Genomic DNA, 20433 nt, shown 5'->3' on the forward strand with positions numbered 1-20433 from the left:
TTTTATATATAATATTTCACACGTATATCCACATTTGATGTGGGAATGTATATATTTTAATCCATAGAAATTATATGAAATAAAAAATGTGAAATTGTAGACATGAGAGGATCAAACCCAACTTTTTTTTTTATGAGGTTTATCTACTCATTTTTCCTTCTTTATTATTGAACCAAAAAAAACCACCCACATACGCCCTATGATTGCATCCCCCCCCCCCCCCCAAAAAAAAAAAAAAGACCCATGAATACGATTGCAACTCTTCCCGGCCTCTTTGGTTGGAAGTTGCAATATGAACTGTGAAATACATAAAAATAAAAAAATAAATAAAAATAGTGGCTTTATGAGACTATTATCCAAAAAAATAAATTATCAAACAGAAAACAAAAATATAATTGGTCTTTGAACTCTTTCAAATCCAGATTATTTCTCAAATTAAGGCCCACGTATTTGAACTCTCTCAGCCCTGGTGTCGAATGCTGATTTGCTGAAAGTGGAGGAAAGTACTAGAGATGTTCTTAAAAAAAATGACTTTAAAGTTTAAACACTATACGCAAAAAAATAAATTAGAAGAAGCTTCACCTAAAAAGCCAAAACCAAAAAGTCGCAGGGCGGTGGGCACAAAAGCTTTAGCAAATCAAATCAGAAATGCAAAATGTTACTTTCAGAAAGTCACTGTAAACAGGACCCAGATCCTTTTTTATGTTACACAAATAACTGACCCCAGCTACTATTATGTATAGAAAGCGGTGTTCCACTTCCAGCTCATTAGCTCATGCTATGGGCAAAATCTGACAATAGTATAATTAGGTACAACCAGACTTTTGGTCCCAAATGGGCCAAACGATAACTCGTTTACTAAAGCACAATTTCTTGGACTTACTGGACTCTTAAAAGTAGAGGGGTGTGTTAACGGGTACCTTAAATAAAAGGTTGGGTTAACGGACACCTTACAATACCTGTTAACAATACATTTTGGGTAATTTTTTGTGTAATTTTTTTACTTTTAACACTTTTTCAATTTTTGGCAAATTTTTTTTATTTCTTTTGGCAATTTTTTTGATAGCTTTTTTTCCTCTTTTTAAATGAAACACAAAAAGAAATGTTAACAAGCACCACACGGTGCCCGTTAACATTTCCCAAAAATAAATACTTAAAGAGTCTTCAACCAAAAGAGTATAAAAACCTATTTGGATTTTTTTTTTTTTTTTTCATCACTAGTCAATCATCACTCCTCCCTCAATTTTCGTAACTCATCACTTAAAATACCACAATTTCCTTTACCACACCAGTTTGGCACCATTACTCAATTATGTTTTCAACCAAAAAAACTAAAAAAATTGGACCCACACACTGACCCAATGTCAGATGACTTTTCTCTCTTTTTTTCTTTTTTTTTTTTCCTTTTTCCCTGCCTCTTCCCCTCTTTTTTTCTCAGCTTTTCTCTTAGTTTTCCCCTGTTTTTCTCGGCTTGTCTCTTCATCCATGTTAACACATATTTTAATCAAGCCCAATATTTTTCTTTTCGAAAAATCCAAAAAAAAAAAAAAACCACTGTTACAGCTGCCACTACAACCCGCAATGACAAACCATCACAACAACCACCGCCGCAGCCGCCGCTACAACCCACCACAGCTACACCAGCAACATCAACAGCGGCGACAACCTCATAGTGCATACATTTCCATATTCACTCATCCACAACAACTCAATAATTACATAATACAAACCCACCTACAATTCACAAAGCCGAAACTCAAATTGCCATCACATTTCTTTAAAAATTTGAAAATAACTAGTACAATATTTCATTGTCATCACATTTCTTTAATACATTCCCATGGCAAGTTCATATTTAATCAATTCCAAATTGCAATTCACCATACCTGATTCCATGTATAATTCATGATCATAATTTGCTTCTCTTAACCTAACAGAAACAATTTGTAGGGTAGTATACATTTGCATTATACACTTAGTCCTGCAGATTGACAAACCTAACATTAAGAAATTTGCTTAGGGCGTGTCAAAGAACTCTTGTGCTTCATAGTACTGATCTAAGACAACATTGAAGAGAGGGTGGGTGCGTTCCAAGAGATTGGCATAAGGACCCATTACTGCATTTGGCAAAGGTGCAGAATCCTCATCCTGTGACCAACTATGTTGAGACAATGAGAGACCGCTTAGAGAATAACACGTGTGATAAAAGTCCCTACGCTTCCCAGGCTTGTCTTTCAACCCACCATCCATGTCCTGCGTCAACCAAATTATGCCAGAATATTAACCCCTATGAAGTAGGATACAAAATAGCATGTCAAAACAGTTTATCAACAACCAAAACAAAATCATTGGCCCAAAAACACCAACCATACAATACAACATCATCAAAGTCAAAAGATGCCATTATGCAATTCAGGATATTGAACATTCATATGGCACTTCATTAATTGGAATGTTTGGAGCGGCCATTAGTTAAATGTTGCAAGAACTTTGGAAATTATAATTATTTCAGAAACTGAAAAGTGCTTAAAATTGCTAGAGTAGCACTTCCAGTTCAGGTAATTTGCTAAATCCATGCATAGAGAGAGGAAAAAAAAAAACTCAACTTTGTTTCCTTCAGAGCTTAAGATATCCACCAAATTCTACTTTTATTTACCTTCTTAAGCAAAAGCCACCAACTCTTCCCAGTTCCCATGGTCCAAAGAGCTAAAAAGTCATTTCAGAAACTAAAAATTGATAGTTGAACACCCCACCAAATATATTAAAGGCAAGGGACTTAGTTATAGCACTGAAAAGCTGAAAAGTAAATTCTTAAAAGACAGCCTATCTTCCAGACGTTTCATGAACAAATCCTAAGGCAATAATCAGGCAGATGCACATACAAAATTAACCGATCAAGCATCAAGTTACCACAACATTTAATCAAAGGCCAAGTTCGCACCTGTGCACATAACAGTATATATTGTTGCAAAGCCCATCTTTGATAAAGAGCTTCCATTTCTACAGGTTGTTTGACAAAATTATAACCAATACTGTTTAAATTTACTGGACAGGAAGCATTCGTGCCTGCAGACAAGTAAGAACAAAGACTTGAACATAAACCTCATAATATATGAAGTGGACAAGAACTACAAACATCAAGTGCAAATTTGAACCTATTCATAAAGAATAGAGAATTTAAAAAACATCTCACCTCCCAGCTTAAAATGGCAAGCCTTATCATCAACTTGAGTCCCATCTGAACTTTCTTCCCCTCCAGATATACCAGAGGCTACACCAGTTTGTGGAGCATAATTCGCAAGTTGTTCATCAAGAATAGCATGTAACCTTTGTAATAATGCAAACGCACCTCCCTGGTCACTCTCTCTGTATTAATTCCACTATAAATAAGAAGGAACACTGAAGAATTGGCAGGAAGGAGAAAATTACCTGCCAAAATGAGTAGCAACTATCAACCAATTTATTTGTTCTTCCCTGAAATCCACCCTCCCTACCTTGTCGAAATGCCACCCAATCCTAGAGAGAAGCAGACATTTGATAAAGTAGAATAACAAAAATGTTCACAGAAATCATCAGAAGGGAAATGCTCAACAAATAAACGCACGACCAATACAGCAAAATTGTTCCACAAGTTATATAAAGCCAGATAATGAAATAACTTGTACCAAACATCACAAAGAGAGACAAGATTGCCTTACTAGTAAACCAGCCAAGTCCAAACGATTAACCTCATTTATCAGAATCATTGTGGCAAACCCACAAAAGGTGTACCTAATAATCAAGTAGTCAAATATGTGAGAAGCAACCTTGAGTGCAAGCTGTGATAATCAGTTCAAACATATGTAGGGAAGAGAAAACATGTACAGCATGAAACATACCCACCATGAGCTTCAGCACCTGGTTCCCCAGAAATACCACCTTCATAAGTTTGACAGCTACAAAGAGATGGCAGAATAAACAACTATTAACTACTTACATTAACCAGGAAATGCAGATAAGGGCAAACTTTAAGAAAGCAATCTAATAATACTGTTTTAATCAGTATGCAGAAGGATAAATTCTCACTCATTGCCAACAAAAGCAGAAGGTGAAAGCAGCCAAAAAACTTTCCAAAACAGTGCAGATTACGCAGTGCCACAGACTAATTGCACAAGTACTCATCAAGACAGCTACATTACAATGCAACAAATACTGAAACTAGCAAAGGACATGATTGTAAATAACTTCAAGAAGTGACCTCCAATTCAATTCTATCATGAATTCAAATAACATCCCTTCCTTTAAATTTTATATATAAATATATATATATAAGTTAATCTTTTTCAGACATGTTCTCCTTATAATTTGTTTTTGTACATGATCTATTGTCATCCCCTAAAACACTTGTTTTCTCTCTCTCTCTCTCTTAGCACTCTCATGATTGTCCCCTCCCCTTTTTCTTTCATCTCTACCTCATTAATGTCAAAACCAACTCATTAGGGATGGAAAATACCTCCAACTTGTCCCAAACCCCACCAGCCCCACTCTTGTGATGCAGGACAACCTAGGCTTCCCACCTAGATTAGTCCTACTGTAGACCTTAGGCTTCCCACCTAAGGTGTTTGGCTTCACCACCAAAAAAACACAATGCAATCTTTGCAAATAATCTCAATAATAATAATAATAATAATAATAATAGTTTGTCCATACAAAAGAAATCATTTGGAGCTTTATATGCAGCTTCCAGGAATCACAAAGATAAGGATAAACTCTCCAAAACAAATCCTAAACAATTTCAAATATTAATCTGATAATCCTAAACAATTTCAAATACTAATCCGATAATCCTATACAAAGGATAATAATAAACAACTAATCCTAACCAAACTCAAATACCAATCCAAACTAAACAAATAACTACGTTACAATATGAAATTATCCACTAAAAATTTAAAATGAAATATTGAAATAACTTTTGGTTATGCACCTGCATTATACTCTCCTGGTTTAAGAAAACCCGACCTTGAGTTTTGTAGGGATAAAGAATTAAGACTTTGGTGCGTACTACTTCCTTCAAATTAGAAATCACCCTAGGAAGCACTGAGAGTAGAATAACCTTCAATTCCATGACACCATAGAACTCCTCTAGAAACACAAAATCAATGTGTTGAACAGGCACAATTTTATCTTGAACCATAGTATCAACCTTTTGGACTTCATCAACCTGTAGATGTTCATTAACCTCATGGATCATGAAGGGCTCAGTAGCACTTTCATCAGAATCAACCTCCACATCAAGTGCACCCTCTAAATCTTCACTCACTTGTTGAAATTTCTCTTCTTGTGTAGACTCTATAATAGGTTCTTCTTGCTGCATGAATGTTGAATCATCATCTATTGGCACCTATACCTCTATTTCAATATTAGTCTTTGATGGAACCTGAGCATCCTTTTTCTAAGTAGAAGAGTCTGCAAAACCTTTATTATTTTTCTCAAGTCTTGAGCTATGGCAATGAGTTCTTGACGGAAGGATGAGGTATTTTCTTGCTGAATACTATCTCTGTGGTGTAGAAATCTCCCATGAGAGGATTGAGGTTCATAATTCTCTTGATAGCATTGGGGAACATATTTCTCTCTAAGTATTTGTTTCATGTCATTCCAATTAGTTATGGAAGGCTTGTTCCATCCTTTGCAATGATTCTCAATATTACACCAAAAGTCTCTAGCTGTACTTCGCAATTTCAACCTGGAAAACCTAACCTTATTAGCATCTGGTAGACATATTTGATCAAAGAATTGATCCATCTCATCTAGCCAATTGATGAGGGTCCATGGATCTGGACGTCCATCAAATATTGGCGCTTCTAAGGCTACCATGATTCGCTGGAATAGAGTTTCAACAATTTGAAATGAACATTTAGCGGACATGATTCCCACGGCTAGAGCAATAAGTGCTGGACCTTGATTGGGCTGGTTTAGTGACCTGGTGCTGCCCTGGACATGGGTCACTTGACTGAAGCAAAAGAGGCGGACTACGGACTCCCCACATATCTGCTGGAACGTTCTGCTTTTGACCTCTTTTTTTATTTTATAAATAAAAATATTCAAGAACAACTACAACTTAAAACACTAGAGATGGAAAATTAAGCTAAAAGAAACTAAGGCTTCAAAGAAAACTAAACAAGTAACACAGAGAAAAAAATATCATGGAGGGCGGCGCTAGATTCATCGGAGAAGAGGCAGCATGGACTCATGGGCAATGGCTGTCATCAGCGCTCAAAGGTGGAGATCGGTGCTTGCGAGTAGTGGCATGGAGAGATCGGTGATGGCTTCTTGTATTTCGGACCTGACAGTGTGGGTTTTGCATATCTGAATCTGTGGTTTTGTATTGGTTGGATCGAAAATGGGTTTGGGGTGTGAGAGTTGCTGTGACGGATTATTGATTTTGTTTTGAAGGGAATAGGGTTCTAAGTTTCAGAGCCTTGCATTGGGAAGAATGGTGGGATTACAGGTTATGTGGGTTTTGTGGTGGAATTTGGGTTCTTTGTTTCTGAGCAGAGATGGCTTGATTGGTGGTAGTTGCAAAGATATTGTGAGACATGCTTGGAGTGTTGATGATCATGGGTTGTACTGCTGGTTGGGCTGTAGAGTTGATCAAAGTGGCTGGATGTTTCCTGTTTGGCTTGAAAGGAGTTCACAGTGATGTTGATTGTCAGTGGTTGAAAGAATGACAGATTTTGGGTTGCTGAAATTTTGATAGATCGACTTGAGCTCTGATACCAAGTTGATGCAGGACATCCTAGGCTTCCCACCTAGATTAGTCCTACCGTAGACCTTAGGCTTCCCACCTAAAGTGTTTGGCTTCAACACCAAACAAACACAATGAAATCTCTGCAAATAATCTCAATAATAATAATAATAATAGTCTGTCCATACAAAAGAAATCATTTGGAGCTTTATATGCAACTTCCAGGAATCACAAAGATAAGGATAAATTCTCCTAAACGAATCCTAAACAATTTCAAATACAAATCTGATAATCCTAAACAATTTCAAATACTAATCCAATAATCCTAAACAAAGGATAATGATGAACAACTAATCCTAACCAAACTCAAATACCAATCCAAACTAAACAAATAACTACATTACAATATGAAATTATCCACTGAAAATTTAAAATGAAATATTGAATAACTTTTGGTTATGCTTCTGCATTATCTTGCCCTAAACGGGTTTTCCCTGCCCCAAAGAGGGGAACAAGGCACCCTTGATCTAAACACACCCTACCCTGTTGCCATTCTTAGTTAAACCCTTTGTTTGAATTACATATCTTACAAGGCTAGCATGCCAAAGAAAAATCTCTCTCTATGACCTGTTTTTATATCATAATTTACAAGGAAAGCATGCCAAAAATATTCTCTTGGCCAACAAAAAGTGAGGGAGTTTTCAGTTTATAATGGTACAGAACCAAGCATGGTAGATCCTATGTACAGCATGCTTATACAAACTATTCACAGCTCATAGATTCCTTTCATGTGGTTCAAGCAAAGGAAATCCCAGGAAATCAAGCAACTCTTTATCCGTGTTGAATTTCAACCTTCAACTGGCTCTCTTGCCCCATTTACCACCTGGACTGTGAGTTGCTGAAAACAGCCGTGTGTATCATCAAGCTGAGATCCTTCAGATTCTGCCAACAATGTCAACCTCCTATTTAACACATCATTCCCTGTCCAAGCTATTAGTCCAAAACTCCAAATGCATATATGTACCTTGGGTATACCTTCAAATCTATGTGGTGCCACAGCTCATGTCCAGGATATGTGCATAGACCAAGTGCAACACCAGAATCAGTACCCTCTTTACTATGAGTACTGAAAATCAAATCCTCTCTTAAGAACTTCACATCCTTTAAACACTTTACACATTTTGATTTTAAAAATAATAATAAAAAACATCTAAGACTTGTCCCATCAGAATGTGTAATACTAATTATAGTATCTAAATCCCCACATGAATCTTTTCAAAGTCGAAATGATCCTCTGCAGATGATGATCACTGCTGGCAAAATATCCTGCCCAACTTTCTGAAGAAGAAGCTCTATCTCTTGCACCTCATGACATAGAATCCTCTACTTGTTATCATCAAGACATTTTAACCCAATTATTTGTAAATTTGTTAATGAATCCTCATTTTTTGGATCATCTAGTGTATGATATCCTTTCTCATATAACTTCAGGGCAGTGGTGGGACCAATACCCCAAACTTCACAAAATAAGGTGATTGTCCATATATTTTCATCTTTTTCAAAATGCTCCAGCTTGGATAACTTTCCAGTTGTCACTATCTCCTGGATACGATCTTGCAATGAATTTCAAACCAAGGGTAGGCCTTTGATCTGGTCTACACTTTCAATTTTAAACAAGAACTTCTCAATAAGTGGGATAGCCTTGTAGTAGCTGAATGACCTCCAATCACCACCCAACACCCTATATATGTTAATAAGCTTTCCAAATATCTTGGTTATATTCCTGCTTAAGGACCATATGGCAAGGATGTTTGCAATGCGTCAACATCCTTATTAAAAGGATCTGGAGTGTGTGGACTGGTATTCACAGGGTTTAGAGTATGGGGTGACCGGTCATCAGAACTTCTGGGAGTACTTGATGCCTAATCTAGAGCATACTATTTGCGTCTTCTTTGCTTTCTGCATTTGAATCTTTTGAATATTCAGGAGAGGATCTGATCTTTGGCTATATTATGATTCTTCAGCACTAGAAATGTTTGTGTCAGCTTCCTTAGGAACTAAATATTTGTCTGGGATAATGTACAAATCCCCAAATACCTTTTCTACTAATCTCAGGCTGTCCCCTATCCACTGATAAAGAAGAACACCTCCCTTAAAACATTCCAAGATTTCAGGGAAGAGCATCCAAGTTCATAGCAAATACAAGAGTAACCCTTTTCAATAGGCACTCTTCTATTGCAGCCCCCATTTTCACCAGTTTCTGCTTCCACATCTGTAATCAGCATTCTTAAGGACTATATAGCAAGGATATTTGCAATGTGTCAACATCCTCATTAAAAGTATCTGGAGTGTGCAAACTGGTATTCACTGGACTTAGAATACGGGTGAGTCATCAGAACTTCTGGGGGTACTTGGTGCCTCATATAGAGCATACTTTTTGCATCTTTTTTTCTTTCTGCATTTGTGCTTTTTGAATTTGCAGGAGAATATCTGATCTTTTTGCAATGTGATGGTTTTTCAGCACTAGAAATGTTTGTGTTTCCTTCCTTAGGAACTAAATATTTGTCTGGAACATTGTACAAATCCGCAAATACCTTTTCTACTAATCTCAAGCTGTCCTCTATCCACTGATAAAGGAGAACACTTCCCTTAAAACGTTCCATTTTTTCAGGCAAGGGCGTCCATGTTCATAGCGAATACATGAGTGACACTTTTTAATAGGCACTCTTCTACTGCAACCCCCATTTGCACCAGTTTTCTGCTTCCACATCTGTAATCAGCAAGGCTGAACTCCATGAAATGTCAGAGTAAGAAAGCTACCATTCCTGCATATTTTTCATGTTGTTTGTGAGGGGGAGTTCTGTTTTTTGTTGCCTTGGCACCATTTACAACTCTCTCAGGCCCTTTTGCTTCTTCTCCCACAAGCCAGATGACTTTTGTAACAGAATGAGGGGTTTGAAACCTTTTTTTTTAATTTAAAAAAAACATCCTTTCTCGTTATTAGATTTTAATTCCACCATTTCTTTAATTTTCATGTAGTGTTTAAGTAGTTCACAGTTACTAAAAAGGGGAAAAAGTACATCAAGGGGAGAGCAAAGAATACATTGTGAAGAAAATCCTAGAGGTCATTGCCAAGTGCTTTTATCCTTGGAAGCACACCTATAAGCAAGATTAGACCCTAAAGAATGACAGCATTTCATGAAGAATTAAACATCACAATCCAAAGATAGATTACACAATAAATGAGTAGCAAGGCAGAAAGGCCTCTATTTACAATTACATAACTTTAACTAGAACGACCTAATTTTTAGAGATTTCATTTACATACCCTATTGATTCAAAAACAAAAGGACCGGGCTTTTATGGGGGGTCAACAAAATAGCATTCAACATTGGTATGTTTTAAATTTTCAAACACAAATAAATGATTCTACCACAATATGTAAGCTTGCCATGCTACATTCAAGAGTATTCAAAGTAGAAAGACCAACTAAGCATTAAAAATAAATGAAATTAAATTAAATTAATTTTTTTTTTAAAAAGAAAAGAATGCTCAACCAGATAGCTTTAGCACAAAATCAAACTTAATGGAAGCTAGAGACCAACCTTAAGATGTAATCTCCAACATTCTGAACCAGTTCATCATCCAAAATATTAAGAATACTTGCAACCTGATCGATCAAAAAGAGTGGTGTCAGATTGGGAAATCAGAAAAATAATTTGTTAAAACACAATCATGAACAGAGCTACTATAAAATGTTTACACAGCCATGTGGAAGCAAAGAACAAGGTTTGATAATAAAAATTATGACAAAAGATACAAAAATCAAAACCAATGGAAAACGTGAATTTGGAAGATCTATCAAATTAGTCAAGCATTGGGTTTGAAAAATTAAAAGATGTACCAGTAAAAGCATTAACAAGTCCACAAAACCTTTGAGAAACATTTCTTGATACAATGTTCTTAAGGCCTCACCTTTTACATCATCAAATAATTAGAGTTTAATGTTCTTAAGGCCACAAAAGATGTTCTTAAGGCCTCACTTTTTACATCATCAAATGATTACCCTACCAATATACTTGATACAATGCTCAAGACACTGCATGCTGTGTTATAAATAGAGAGTTACAATTAGAGGGCAATGTTCTTATTTGTAACAAGTATGTGTGTGTGCCAAACATGTGTGAGAAGCATGTGAATGCATAAAGAGTGGGAGAGAGAATTAACAGGCTAACTTACAGAGATGGCAGTGTAGCAAGCCCGAACATCAATTTCTCCAGCGTCATGCATCCTGATAAAAAGGGATTTCTGATATTAAAAAGTAATCATATGGTGCTTAAAATTCATAATCTACACATACTTATACAAGCATGTAAAGCATAAAATAGTTAGCACTCCATAAATTTATAAACGCCCTCTCTAAAAATTTACAAAACAGGGAGGGGGATGGAAAAAATTGTAAACAGAGAGAAATAAATAGAGGTCCAATACAACAACATTCTTTGAAAACGCAGGTGTATAAAATTAACAGCATTGGCCACCCATGTAAATTCAGTTATTGTTATAGAATACACAATTAGTATGATGTCACACCTGAAGGCCCCACTTGGTTGTTTCATTCGCTTCAAAAACATGTACACTTTCTCTCTGCAAAACATTTCAAAATCCATGTCATTCGGTTTGAAATGACTCCAATATGCACTATTGCAAAAGAATTGAGATACTTCAAACATGACAGACCACCTATTTATTGATGACAAAGATCTCTCACCACCCACCGTAATAAGTGCATTTACCGCAGCATAAGTTGTTGCAAGATGAGGCAACTGAGCAGAAGATCATAAGGGTTAATGATTATAAATAAAACATAAAATAAGTCAAGAAGGTAAAAGAGAATAGAAGGATAATCTTCAATGAAAAAAGATGCAGAAAAAAGCCAGGAAATATTTGAAATCCACTATATTCTAAGTTACCAGGAATCAGCCTCTCCAGAACAAATTGGAGGTTAGGCTGCCTACCAATCACCACTCCTAGACCCCGCAAAAGTAGGAGCATTGTGCACTAGGTACATATTCTAAGTTAGCAACTCTAGGAGACCAACAAATAAAAACAGCCAACAACCAAAAAATCCTATTAAATGACGCGATTCCAAATCTGATAGCTTCTCCAATGCAACACCACTAATTCAGATCAAAAGCATGCCATGAGATACCCATATTTGTCCCTTCTCTTAAAAACGAACACATATAAAGGTTCTACTATCATGAAAATATAATTTATTTTTATCAGCTAACACAAGGCCATTTAGTTCACTTCTTATGCATTACAGCTAAGAAAATATTAAGTGACAAACAAAGGGAAAAAAAAATTAAACAGAATGCCATTTCACCACTGAGATATGGAATTTCGGATAAAATCAGTTCAAATTATCATAAATTATTCCAATAGTATTTAACGAGAAAATATATCAACAATGACAACATGATCTTGCCATAAAATGGAACTTTTTCTTGCCTGTCCAGGTCCACCACCATATCCACCATTTGGGTCCTGCAAGTAAAAGATAACAACGGAATTCATGAAATGCTGTCGGGTAAGAGGGCCAATGAATGTACAGTTTGCACATAACCCAAAAGAAATAATTAAAGTCATACAAATCAAAAAAACTGGAAAACCAATATTAATATTAAATAAGTAAGGGTGGTAAACAAGGTAATAGTTGAACTCTATGATTAGGACTGCAGTTTCTGGAAACATCAGAGGACGCTAGACACTTCCAGCAAAGCAGCAAATACCTCCCAAATTAAACTCTAAGGAAATATTTATTCGATCAAAAGGAAATTTGTGTTTATGTTGAAGAAGAAAGCAATGGGAATCTACACTGAGTTTCCAATCATAAGTTCTAAACTAGGCCAAGAAGGTAATTCTTTGATGCTAGTGATATTAATTATACTTGCAGCTGCTAACAAATGATTAGAGAGAGACTTGAACAAAACACAATATGAAATCAATTTTGAAGCAAAACAACGTAATATAACTTTGATTGAAACTGCAAACCTGACAACGACTAAGAAAATCAACGACATTATCTTCCACTTCATGTTCAACATAATCCCCTAGCAAAGCGATTGAGTGAAGGATCCAGTAGCAAAGCCAAGGCCGACTGGAACACCGATGATACAATATAAGAATAACTTAACAGTATGCACAAGAATGTCACATTACGAGACCATCAGTTAATTTAAAACAAATAATTTCTCTCCAGGCTCGACTTATTTTTACACAAGCCTTAGGATCATAACGGATTAAATCTCGACCACAAAACGAAAAATGCACAAGGCCTAGAGCTACTACGATACTATCTATTTTACTGCAAAAAGCTTTACGAACTCGAACATGATTGGCGTCACATAATTTAGCATCGCTCCAAATTGAAACTAAATATAACTTTTATTAAACATAATTTAAAATCAATTTCACAGTGTACACCGTTTAAATTTGTGATAATGAAAATTGTCATATGAGCAAGAGAGAGAGAGAGAGAGAGATACTTGGCATCCAAGACGCAAAACGAAGGGTCGAGACGTTTGAGACCTTTGGTGAGGTACTCGAGGTGATTATCACGTTGAAGCTCCACCCTACATCAAAATACATATATGTAACCAACAACAACAACAACAACAACAAATTGAAACCCTAAGCCTAAAAAGTTTTTTTTTTTTTTTTTTTTTGATTGAGGAGAAAATTAAAGTAAAAAGAGAGAGAGAGAGAGGGAGAATACAAGGCGGATTTGGCGTTGCGAGGAAGGTCAGCAAAGAGGTCGAATATCTGAAAAACTTGATTTTCGACCATCCATTGTTCTTGCTGTGTTTTTGTTGTTGCTGCTGTCATACTCTTCTTGTTTGCTCTATCTGCACTGCTCACTAACTATAATTTTCGCTCTTCTATAGAAGCGACCCGCGAATCTACTTCTCTCTTTCTTTCTTTCTTTCTTTTTTTCTTTTTTAATGCAGAAGAATCAATTCTCTTCCTCCTTGCCTTTTTTCAAAAAAAAAATACGGATGGAAGACACGTGTCAAATTACAAATCTGATGGCAAAAAAGTAAGCCACGTCAAACACAATTTGTTTCTCTTGACCAGACTTTTCAGCAACCGAACACCTTGGCAAAGCCGTAGGTTGCAGTTCGTCGTGGACAGCGAAGACATCTGATCTATGGACGGCGTGGGTTTGCCCAGGGGAGTCACCCGTGGTTTTGTCATAAATTATCACAATTTTTGTTACAAGTAACAACTATCTTATGTATAATTGTCGCTTTTACATTAAGCACAAATTTTTTTTTTTTTTTTATAAATCCATTACAAGTTTTTGATTGTTGATGCAACAGTGTGCATCTCCAATACACCATGTAGCATCAGCCAAAGCTGAATATCTACGAGACAGGAAACCTTTCCAGCCCAATAGTCAGAATGCTTTGCTTCGCAGTACTTAGCCATTAACAGATTAATTCCTTATGCAGCAAACAATTTGGATTACAAATAACTCCTTTATAACAGAACTGCTTTGCTACCAAACCTTATGTAAAGGAACCATTTTCTACATCCTAACCAACGATCTTTTCTTAGATCTGCAGATAAAATTCCAGTCTAGTAAATGAAATTACCGGCTCTCTACAGTGTCTCTAGAAAGAATTACAAACAATACCGCATCAAAAATTTCAAAAAACTATGATGCACATCATTATTACCTTGAACAAAGGGCCAAACACAAGCTATTTGCACGCTTACCAGGTGAAAGTGGATCCCTTGCCTTGATCCATATTGAGGGAAAATAATTTTACCCAGGGAACCATAGCATCTTGTAGAAATTGTGCAGATGCACCGTTTAATCAAAAATTCATTTCTTCCAGCATAGTCAAAAGACTCAAATCAAGACGTAAACTCTAGTTATACACGAATCTACTTACAAACTAAAATAATTTTATAAAAATTTTAAGAAACTACTCCATTGCATGAGTTATATTCAAAAGAATAATTTCAATTATTGTAAGCTTTTTTATCTTATAAAAAATGGTTAAAGAGAATTTCATGGTTTATATATGAAAATTACTTTTTTAAAAAATACATGAAAAATCATAAAATAAAATAAAAAATTTTAATAAAGAAGAGGAAAATGAAATAACATAAAAAGAGCTCATACTTCTACTAGGCTTTGTAACAAAAAAAATATTGAGATTTGCTCTACTTTTATAGTGTTCATGATTAACCTCGCAAATTTAGAAATAAATTATCAATATTTGAATTTGAGTTTAAGTTAAACTTGTTAGAGAGATAAAGTTTCAGTCCTTGTTAAATTTGGATTAAACAAAAATAATTTTGTTTAAAAAAATGATAATGATGAGTTTAAGTTTAAGTTTAAGTTGGACTTATTATTCTTCTTTTTAATAATTTTGTATCTTACCATTACACTTCTTTCAACCTTTCACATTCCATTTTACGTTTTCATTTCTTCACTACTCCCAACCTTTCATATTCTTTTTTACATTTTCATCTCTTCACTACTCTCAACCTTAATTAATGTCACTCTTCCTCTCTTCATTCATAATGGAACTCTCTGGTCGTTCTCATCATCCTATCATAATGGACGAGATTACGCAAGGTTGGAGTAACCTCTCTCCTAGATAGAGAGGGAGATGACATGAAATTAACGAAGAAACGCCCAGCAGAAGAGTTCTCTCTCGTGGCTAGATTCCTTACAAGCAAGGCTTTTAGTATGGATGCGGTAGCTAGGACTTTTACACCTATCTGGAGAACACGCAATGGGTTTCAGATAAGGAATCTGGGTAATCATAAACTCCTTTTTATTATTGATAATAAGCTAGATGCAGAGAGGGTGCTGCAAAACGAACCATGGAGTTTTGATAAGCATCTAATTGTATTTCAATGCTACAATAAAGATACGGTCCTCGAGGATTATAATGTAAATGAAGCATCGCTATGGGTTCAAGTACACAATATCCCAATAGGCTATATGGACAGAGAGACAACAGAAGAGATATGTTCCATAGTTGGTAAGGTGGTGAAAACTGAAGGTTCTAAAGATTCTGGGGGTGACAGCTTCATTAGAGTTAGAGTAAATGTGGATGTAACCCAACCTTTATGTTGAGAAAGAGTTGTGACTCTTGAAAGCGGCATGAAAACCTGGGTCTCATTTAGGTATGAAAGACTTCCTAACTTATGTTACTGGTGTGGATGCCTAAATCATGACGATAAAGATTGTGAGGTCTGGCTACAAAGCGAAGGGAATCTGGAGCTAAGTAAAAAAGAAATATGATTCTAGTATATAAGCGAAGCTAGTCTATCCATCTAGCAAGAACGTGATTCATGTACCAAGTTACTTTGAGGGCTTGAAGAAAAGGCCAGTAAAGCCACCCCCAATGAGTAACGGTAGGCCACCAATGGTGGTGCAAAAAATAGTACCTCAACCCCTAACTCTGGTACCGTCTGATAAGGAAAGTGAGAATATCGAGTGCAACATTATTACAAAATTTTCAAATCCCTCAATTTCAACTGTTTGTGATCTCGTGATTGGCTCAGTCTCTACATACCTGAAAAACGAAAAGGAGATTTTTTGGAGAAAATAAAGGAGATTGATAAGGATATTGAGAGATTTGAATTATTAGAGAATGATGTAATTGAGCCTAAATCATCAACACTTCCCACGAATGGGCCGAACTTGGACCCAATTGAACCTAATATCAGGCCCACAAGATGGACACGGGTTGCTAGGCCCGTTATCTCCCAAGAAAATAGTCGAGTTTTAGAATCCTTAGGAAAGCGCAGTAATTCCTTCCTAATAGATAAGCACCTGATACAGAAATGCAACACTCAGGATGCAAACCTTGACTGTGATTTTGATTCATCAACGACGGTGGATAATGCTCAACCCCGCAGAGTATTATGAGTTGGTTATGCTGGAACGTGCAGGGGCTTAGGAACCAACGCACAATTCAGGAGCTTACAAAGTTTGTGTGGGCACAAGATCCCTCCGTCGTGTTTTTGGCCGAAACGTGGACAGATGAAGCTAGGCTGAAGAAACTTTGTGATGATTTGCAGCTCGACGAGATATGAGTGGTAGACCGTGTTACAAGAGCAGGTGGTCTAGCCCTTCTATGGAAAAATTCAGTAGACATTGATGTAGACTCGGCTTCTCTAAACCATATTGATGCCATCATTAATAAGGGCAGGGAGGATGCATAGAGGTTTATAGGTATCTATGGTTTTCCCGAGTCTAGTAAGAAAGCAGAGATGTGGGAGATAATACGAGATCTGAATCAAAAAATTTGCATACCGTGGATTTGCGCCGGAGATTTTAATGAAATCCTTAAAGGTCACGAGAAACTTGGGGGTGCACCCAGGAGGGAATCAAAGATGAAGGCTTTTGAAGACATAATTGATGAATGCGAATTTTTGGACTTGGGTTTCGTTGAGCATAAGTTCACATGGCGAGGCAAAAGACTAGGAGGTTTAGTACTAGAAAGGATTGACCGTGCTTTTGCAAACACCTCATGGCTGGATCAAAACCCAGCAACTTGTGTGCAACACTTTAGAGCTCACTCTTCGGACCATAATCCAATTCTTATCAGACTTGAAGGTATTCCAGCATGCAGGAATAAGCTGTTCCACTTTGAACAAATGTGGTTGAAAGAGGAAGGGTGTGGGGATACAATTAAGGCGGCGTGGGGAAGCATTGTGTACATCAGCCTCATGCCGATGGTTTCGCAAAAAATTAAGAAGTGTGTGTAGTGGTTGATAGAATGAAGCAAACATTCTTTTGGTAGTGTATGGCGGCAACTGGAGGAAAAAACAAGAGATTTGATTAAGGCCGAATGGGCAGAAGCTAAGGGATTAGATACCACTAATGTAAGGTCACTTCAAGTGGAGGTTAATGAGCTGTTGGAGAAGGAGAGTCTGATGTGGCAGCAAAGAGCAAGAACATTATTCCTTAAGTCAGGTGATCGTAACACTTGCTATTTCCATACCAGGGCATCCCACAGGTATAAGAGAAACCAAATCCATGGACTAAAAAATAATAACAATGAGTGGTGCACATCAGATCACCAGATTGTGGAGATTGCTATCAGCTTTTATGAAACTTTGTTCACTTCCTCGCAACCTTCTGCCATGCACACAATTTTGGAGGCAATTGAACCTAAGGTAACAGCAAATATGAATCAGGAACTTATTAAAGATTTCACTAGAGAGGAAGTCGAATTTTCTTTAAAACACATGGAACCCTTGAAGGCACTGGGTCTAGATGGTATGCCTCCTATCTTCTTCCAGTCTTTTTGGTCTGTGGTGGGTGATGATGTTTCCTATGCTACTCTTGGCTATCTTAATAATTGCCATATTCCTCATGATCTTAGTCATACTTTTGTGACTCTCATCCCCAAAGTTAAATGCCCTGAATTTATCTCTAAATTTAGACCTATTAGTTTGTGTAATGTTATTTACAAATTGATGTCTAAAGTTCTAGCCAATCGTCTGAAGAAGTTGTTGCCTTTTCTAGCCTATGAGAACCAAAGTGCTTTTCAGGCAGGGAAGGTTATTACTGATAATATTTTGATAGATTTTGAGACTCTCCATTATATGAAGCATCACCAATTGGGTAAGGCAAGTTTTATGGTGTTAAAACTCTACATAAGTAAGGCTTATGATTGAGTGGAATGGAGTTTCATGGAAGGGTTACTAAGGAAATTAGGGTTTCATGAGAGATGGGTAGCCTTGATGATGGAGTGCATTACCACAGTCTCATATTCTTTATTAATCTATGGGGAACCTACAGGTATCATTCACCCTAGCAGTGGTATAAGACAGGGTGATCCTCTCTCACCTTATCTTTTTCTCCTTTACACAGAAGATCTCCATGGATTGATCAACCAAGCTGTTATTTCAGGAAATATTAGAGGAATATCTATTTGCAGACATGGTCCACGACTTACCCACTTATTTTTTGCAAATGATAGTCTCTTGTTTTGCAGGGCCACAAACCAAGAATGTCAGCATATTCAAAACATCCTTTTGGCTTATGAAGGAGCATCCAGAAAGTAGCTGAATAGAGATAAAAACATCTTTATTTTTCAATAAAAATGTTCTAGAAGTGATGCAAGAGAATATTATTACTATGTTAGGTGTGCCCGAGATCAAGTAATATGAAAAATACTTGGGTCTTCCCTCATTTGTGGGTCAAAGCAAAAAAGCTAGTCTTCTCTATATAAAAGAGCGAGTGTGGTAAAAAATCAAGGGGTGGAAGGAGAAAATACTTCCCTAAGCTAGTAGGGAGGTTCTTTTAAAAGCGGTGGTCCAAGCCATTCCAGCATACTCGATGAGCTGCTTCAAACTACCCACAACATTATGTAGTGAGATTGGGATCATGAGTCGTGAATTTTGGTGGGGATAGGGAGGTGATGGGAGAAAGGTCCATTTGGTAAAATGGAGCAAACTATGTAGGCCTAAAAACAAAGGAGGAATGGGTTTTCGTGAGTTGCAAAAGTTCAATGATGCTTTATTGGCCAAACAAGTATGGAGATTGGCATCAAATCAAGACTCTATTTTTTAGATTCTTCAAAGCTAATTTTTTTCCAAATGGATCAATCTTTGATGCCAAGGAAAATAAGGGATCTTACACATGGAAAAGCACACTTAAAGGGCATGATATCATTAGGAGGGGTATGAGACCGACGATTGGTGGTGGATCCTCAGTCTGGATTTACCAAGACAGATGGTTACCAGCCCCTAAACATGGCAGTATTATCTCTCCCATCTTGGACATCACTCCGGATGCCACAGTCTCCATTTTGATTGATCATGATCTATGCAGTTAGAGAAAGGCCGAGATTGACAAGTTATTTTTGCCATTGGAAGATTCTATTATCAAAGCCATCCCCCTAAGCTTCTCTAATAAGTGTGATACAATATTCTGGCCAAGGAATCATGATGGGGTGTACTGTGTCAAGTCTGGGTATATAATGTTTATGGAGATAGAGACTGTGAGTGAGGAAACACCTAGCTCGTCTTTTGCTAAAGTGGTGAAGAGCACATGGAACAGGATTTGGAAGCTACAGGTACCAAATTGTATTGGCCTATTCATGTGGCATGCTAGGTCTGACTCTTTACCAACAAGAGAAAATCTAGCCCATCATAAGATGCTAACAGAGACTATCTGCTCCCATTGCAAGCTAGGACCTAAGGACACGTTACATGCTCTTTGGACGTGCCCCTTGTTGTCCACAGTTTGGCAGGTACTTTTTGCCGACTTGGCAGCTACTACTAACTCGTGTTCTATCTTTTTAGATGTTATTTAGCTTGCACTACATGACAAGTCTTGTTTCGCCTTGTTTGCCTGGACGACTTCCCTGATTTGGCTTCGACGGAACAAACTCTGCCTAGAGGAAGATGCTATCCCGTTAACAAAAATCAGCTTCATTGCTTGCGAGGCACTTCAAGAGTACCATCAACTTCATCCCATTCATGCCAAGCTTCCTCGAACAACAAGATCAGTAAGGTGGCATCCTCCACTAGCAGGTCTTCTCAAAGTGAATTTTGATGGGGCGCTTTTTGCTGATGAAAACACTATTGGTCTTGGTGTCAAAATCCATAATGATAGCAGATTGGTTATGGCTGCTTTATTGCAATAGATTCCACTACCT

The 20433-nt window shown here is 36.9% G+C and overlaps 2 protein-coding genes and 1 pseudogene across 3 annotated transcripts; 1 reads left to right on the forward strand and 2 right to left on the reverse strand.

The window, feature by feature from the left end:
- Window positions 1–1751: 1751 nt before the first annotated feature.
- LOC142622322 (protein farnesyltransferase subunit beta) lies at window positions 1752–13736 on the reverse strand. Of its 2 annotated transcripts, XM_075795772.1 has the most exons (14): window positions 13509–13735; window positions 13279–13365; window positions 12785–12890; window positions 12242–12277; window positions 11471–11553; window positions 11321–11374; window positions 10967–11018; window positions 10333–10397; window positions 3879–3935; window positions 3699–3771; window positions 3430–3516; window positions 3194–3353; window positions 2942–3066; window positions 1752–2253 (listed from the first exon to the last, which is right to left on the reverse strand). In XM_075795772.1, exons 1-14 carry the CDS (start codon window positions 13616–13618, stop codon window positions 2017–2019), a joined length of 1332 nt encoding a protein of 443 aa, XP_075651887.1. In that variant the 5' UTR covers window positions 13619–13735; the 3' UTR covers window positions 1752–2016. The 2 variants fall into 2 exon arrangements, with proteins under 2 accessions (XP_075651887.1, XP_075651886.1); XM_075795771.1 differs by having other exon boundaries at window positions 11321–11553; window positions 13509–13736.
- LOC142616487 (DNA polymerase lambda-like) lies at window positions 4702–9694 on the reverse strand (annotated as a pseudogene).
- A 1761-nt stretch (window positions 13737–15497) lies between the features above and the next one.
- LOC142632780 (uncharacterized) lies at window positions 15498–16855 on the forward strand. Its single transcript, XM_075807121.1, has 2 exons — window positions 15498–15869; window positions 16712–16855. The coding sequence occupies exons 1-2, from the start codon at window positions 15498–15500 to the stop codon at window positions 16853–16855; spliced, it is 516 nt and encodes a 171-aa protein (XP_075663236.1).
- The last annotated feature ends 3578 nt before the right edge of the window (window positions 16856–20433 follow it).

This window comes from Castanea sativa, chromosome 1 (assembly GCF_040712315.1).
Source record: "Castanea sativa cultivar Marrone di Chiusa Pesio chromosome 1, ASM4071231v1".
In the NCBI taxonomy this organism is placed as follows: Eukaryota; Viridiplantae; Streptophyta; class Magnoliopsida; order Fagales; family Fagaceae; genus Castanea; species Castanea sativa.

Excerpts from the sequence above, each read along its gene's own strand:
- LOC142622322 (XM_075795771.1), bottom strand. The coding sequence starts at position 13,618 with ATGACAGCAGCAACAACAAAAACACAGCAAGAACAATGGATGGTCGAA. Across the intron at positions 12,891-13,278 it reads TTTTGCGTCTTGGATGCCAA|TCGGCCTTGGCTTTGCTACT; the intron begins GTATCTCTCTCT and ends TCGGTGTTCCAG. Across the intron at positions 3,354-3,429 it reads GTTGCTACTCATTTTGGCAG|GGAGGTGCGTTTGCATTATT; the intron begins GTAATTTTCTCC and ends GAGAGTGACCAG.
- LOC142632780 (XM_075807121.1), top strand. The coding sequence starts at position 15,498 with ATGGATGCGGTAGCTAGGACTTTTACACCTATCTGGAGAACACGCAAT. Across the intron at positions 15,870-16,711 it reads GAGTTAGAGTAAATGTGGAT|GGGCTTAGGAACCAACGCAC; the intron begins GTAACCCAACCT and ends TGGAACGTGCAG.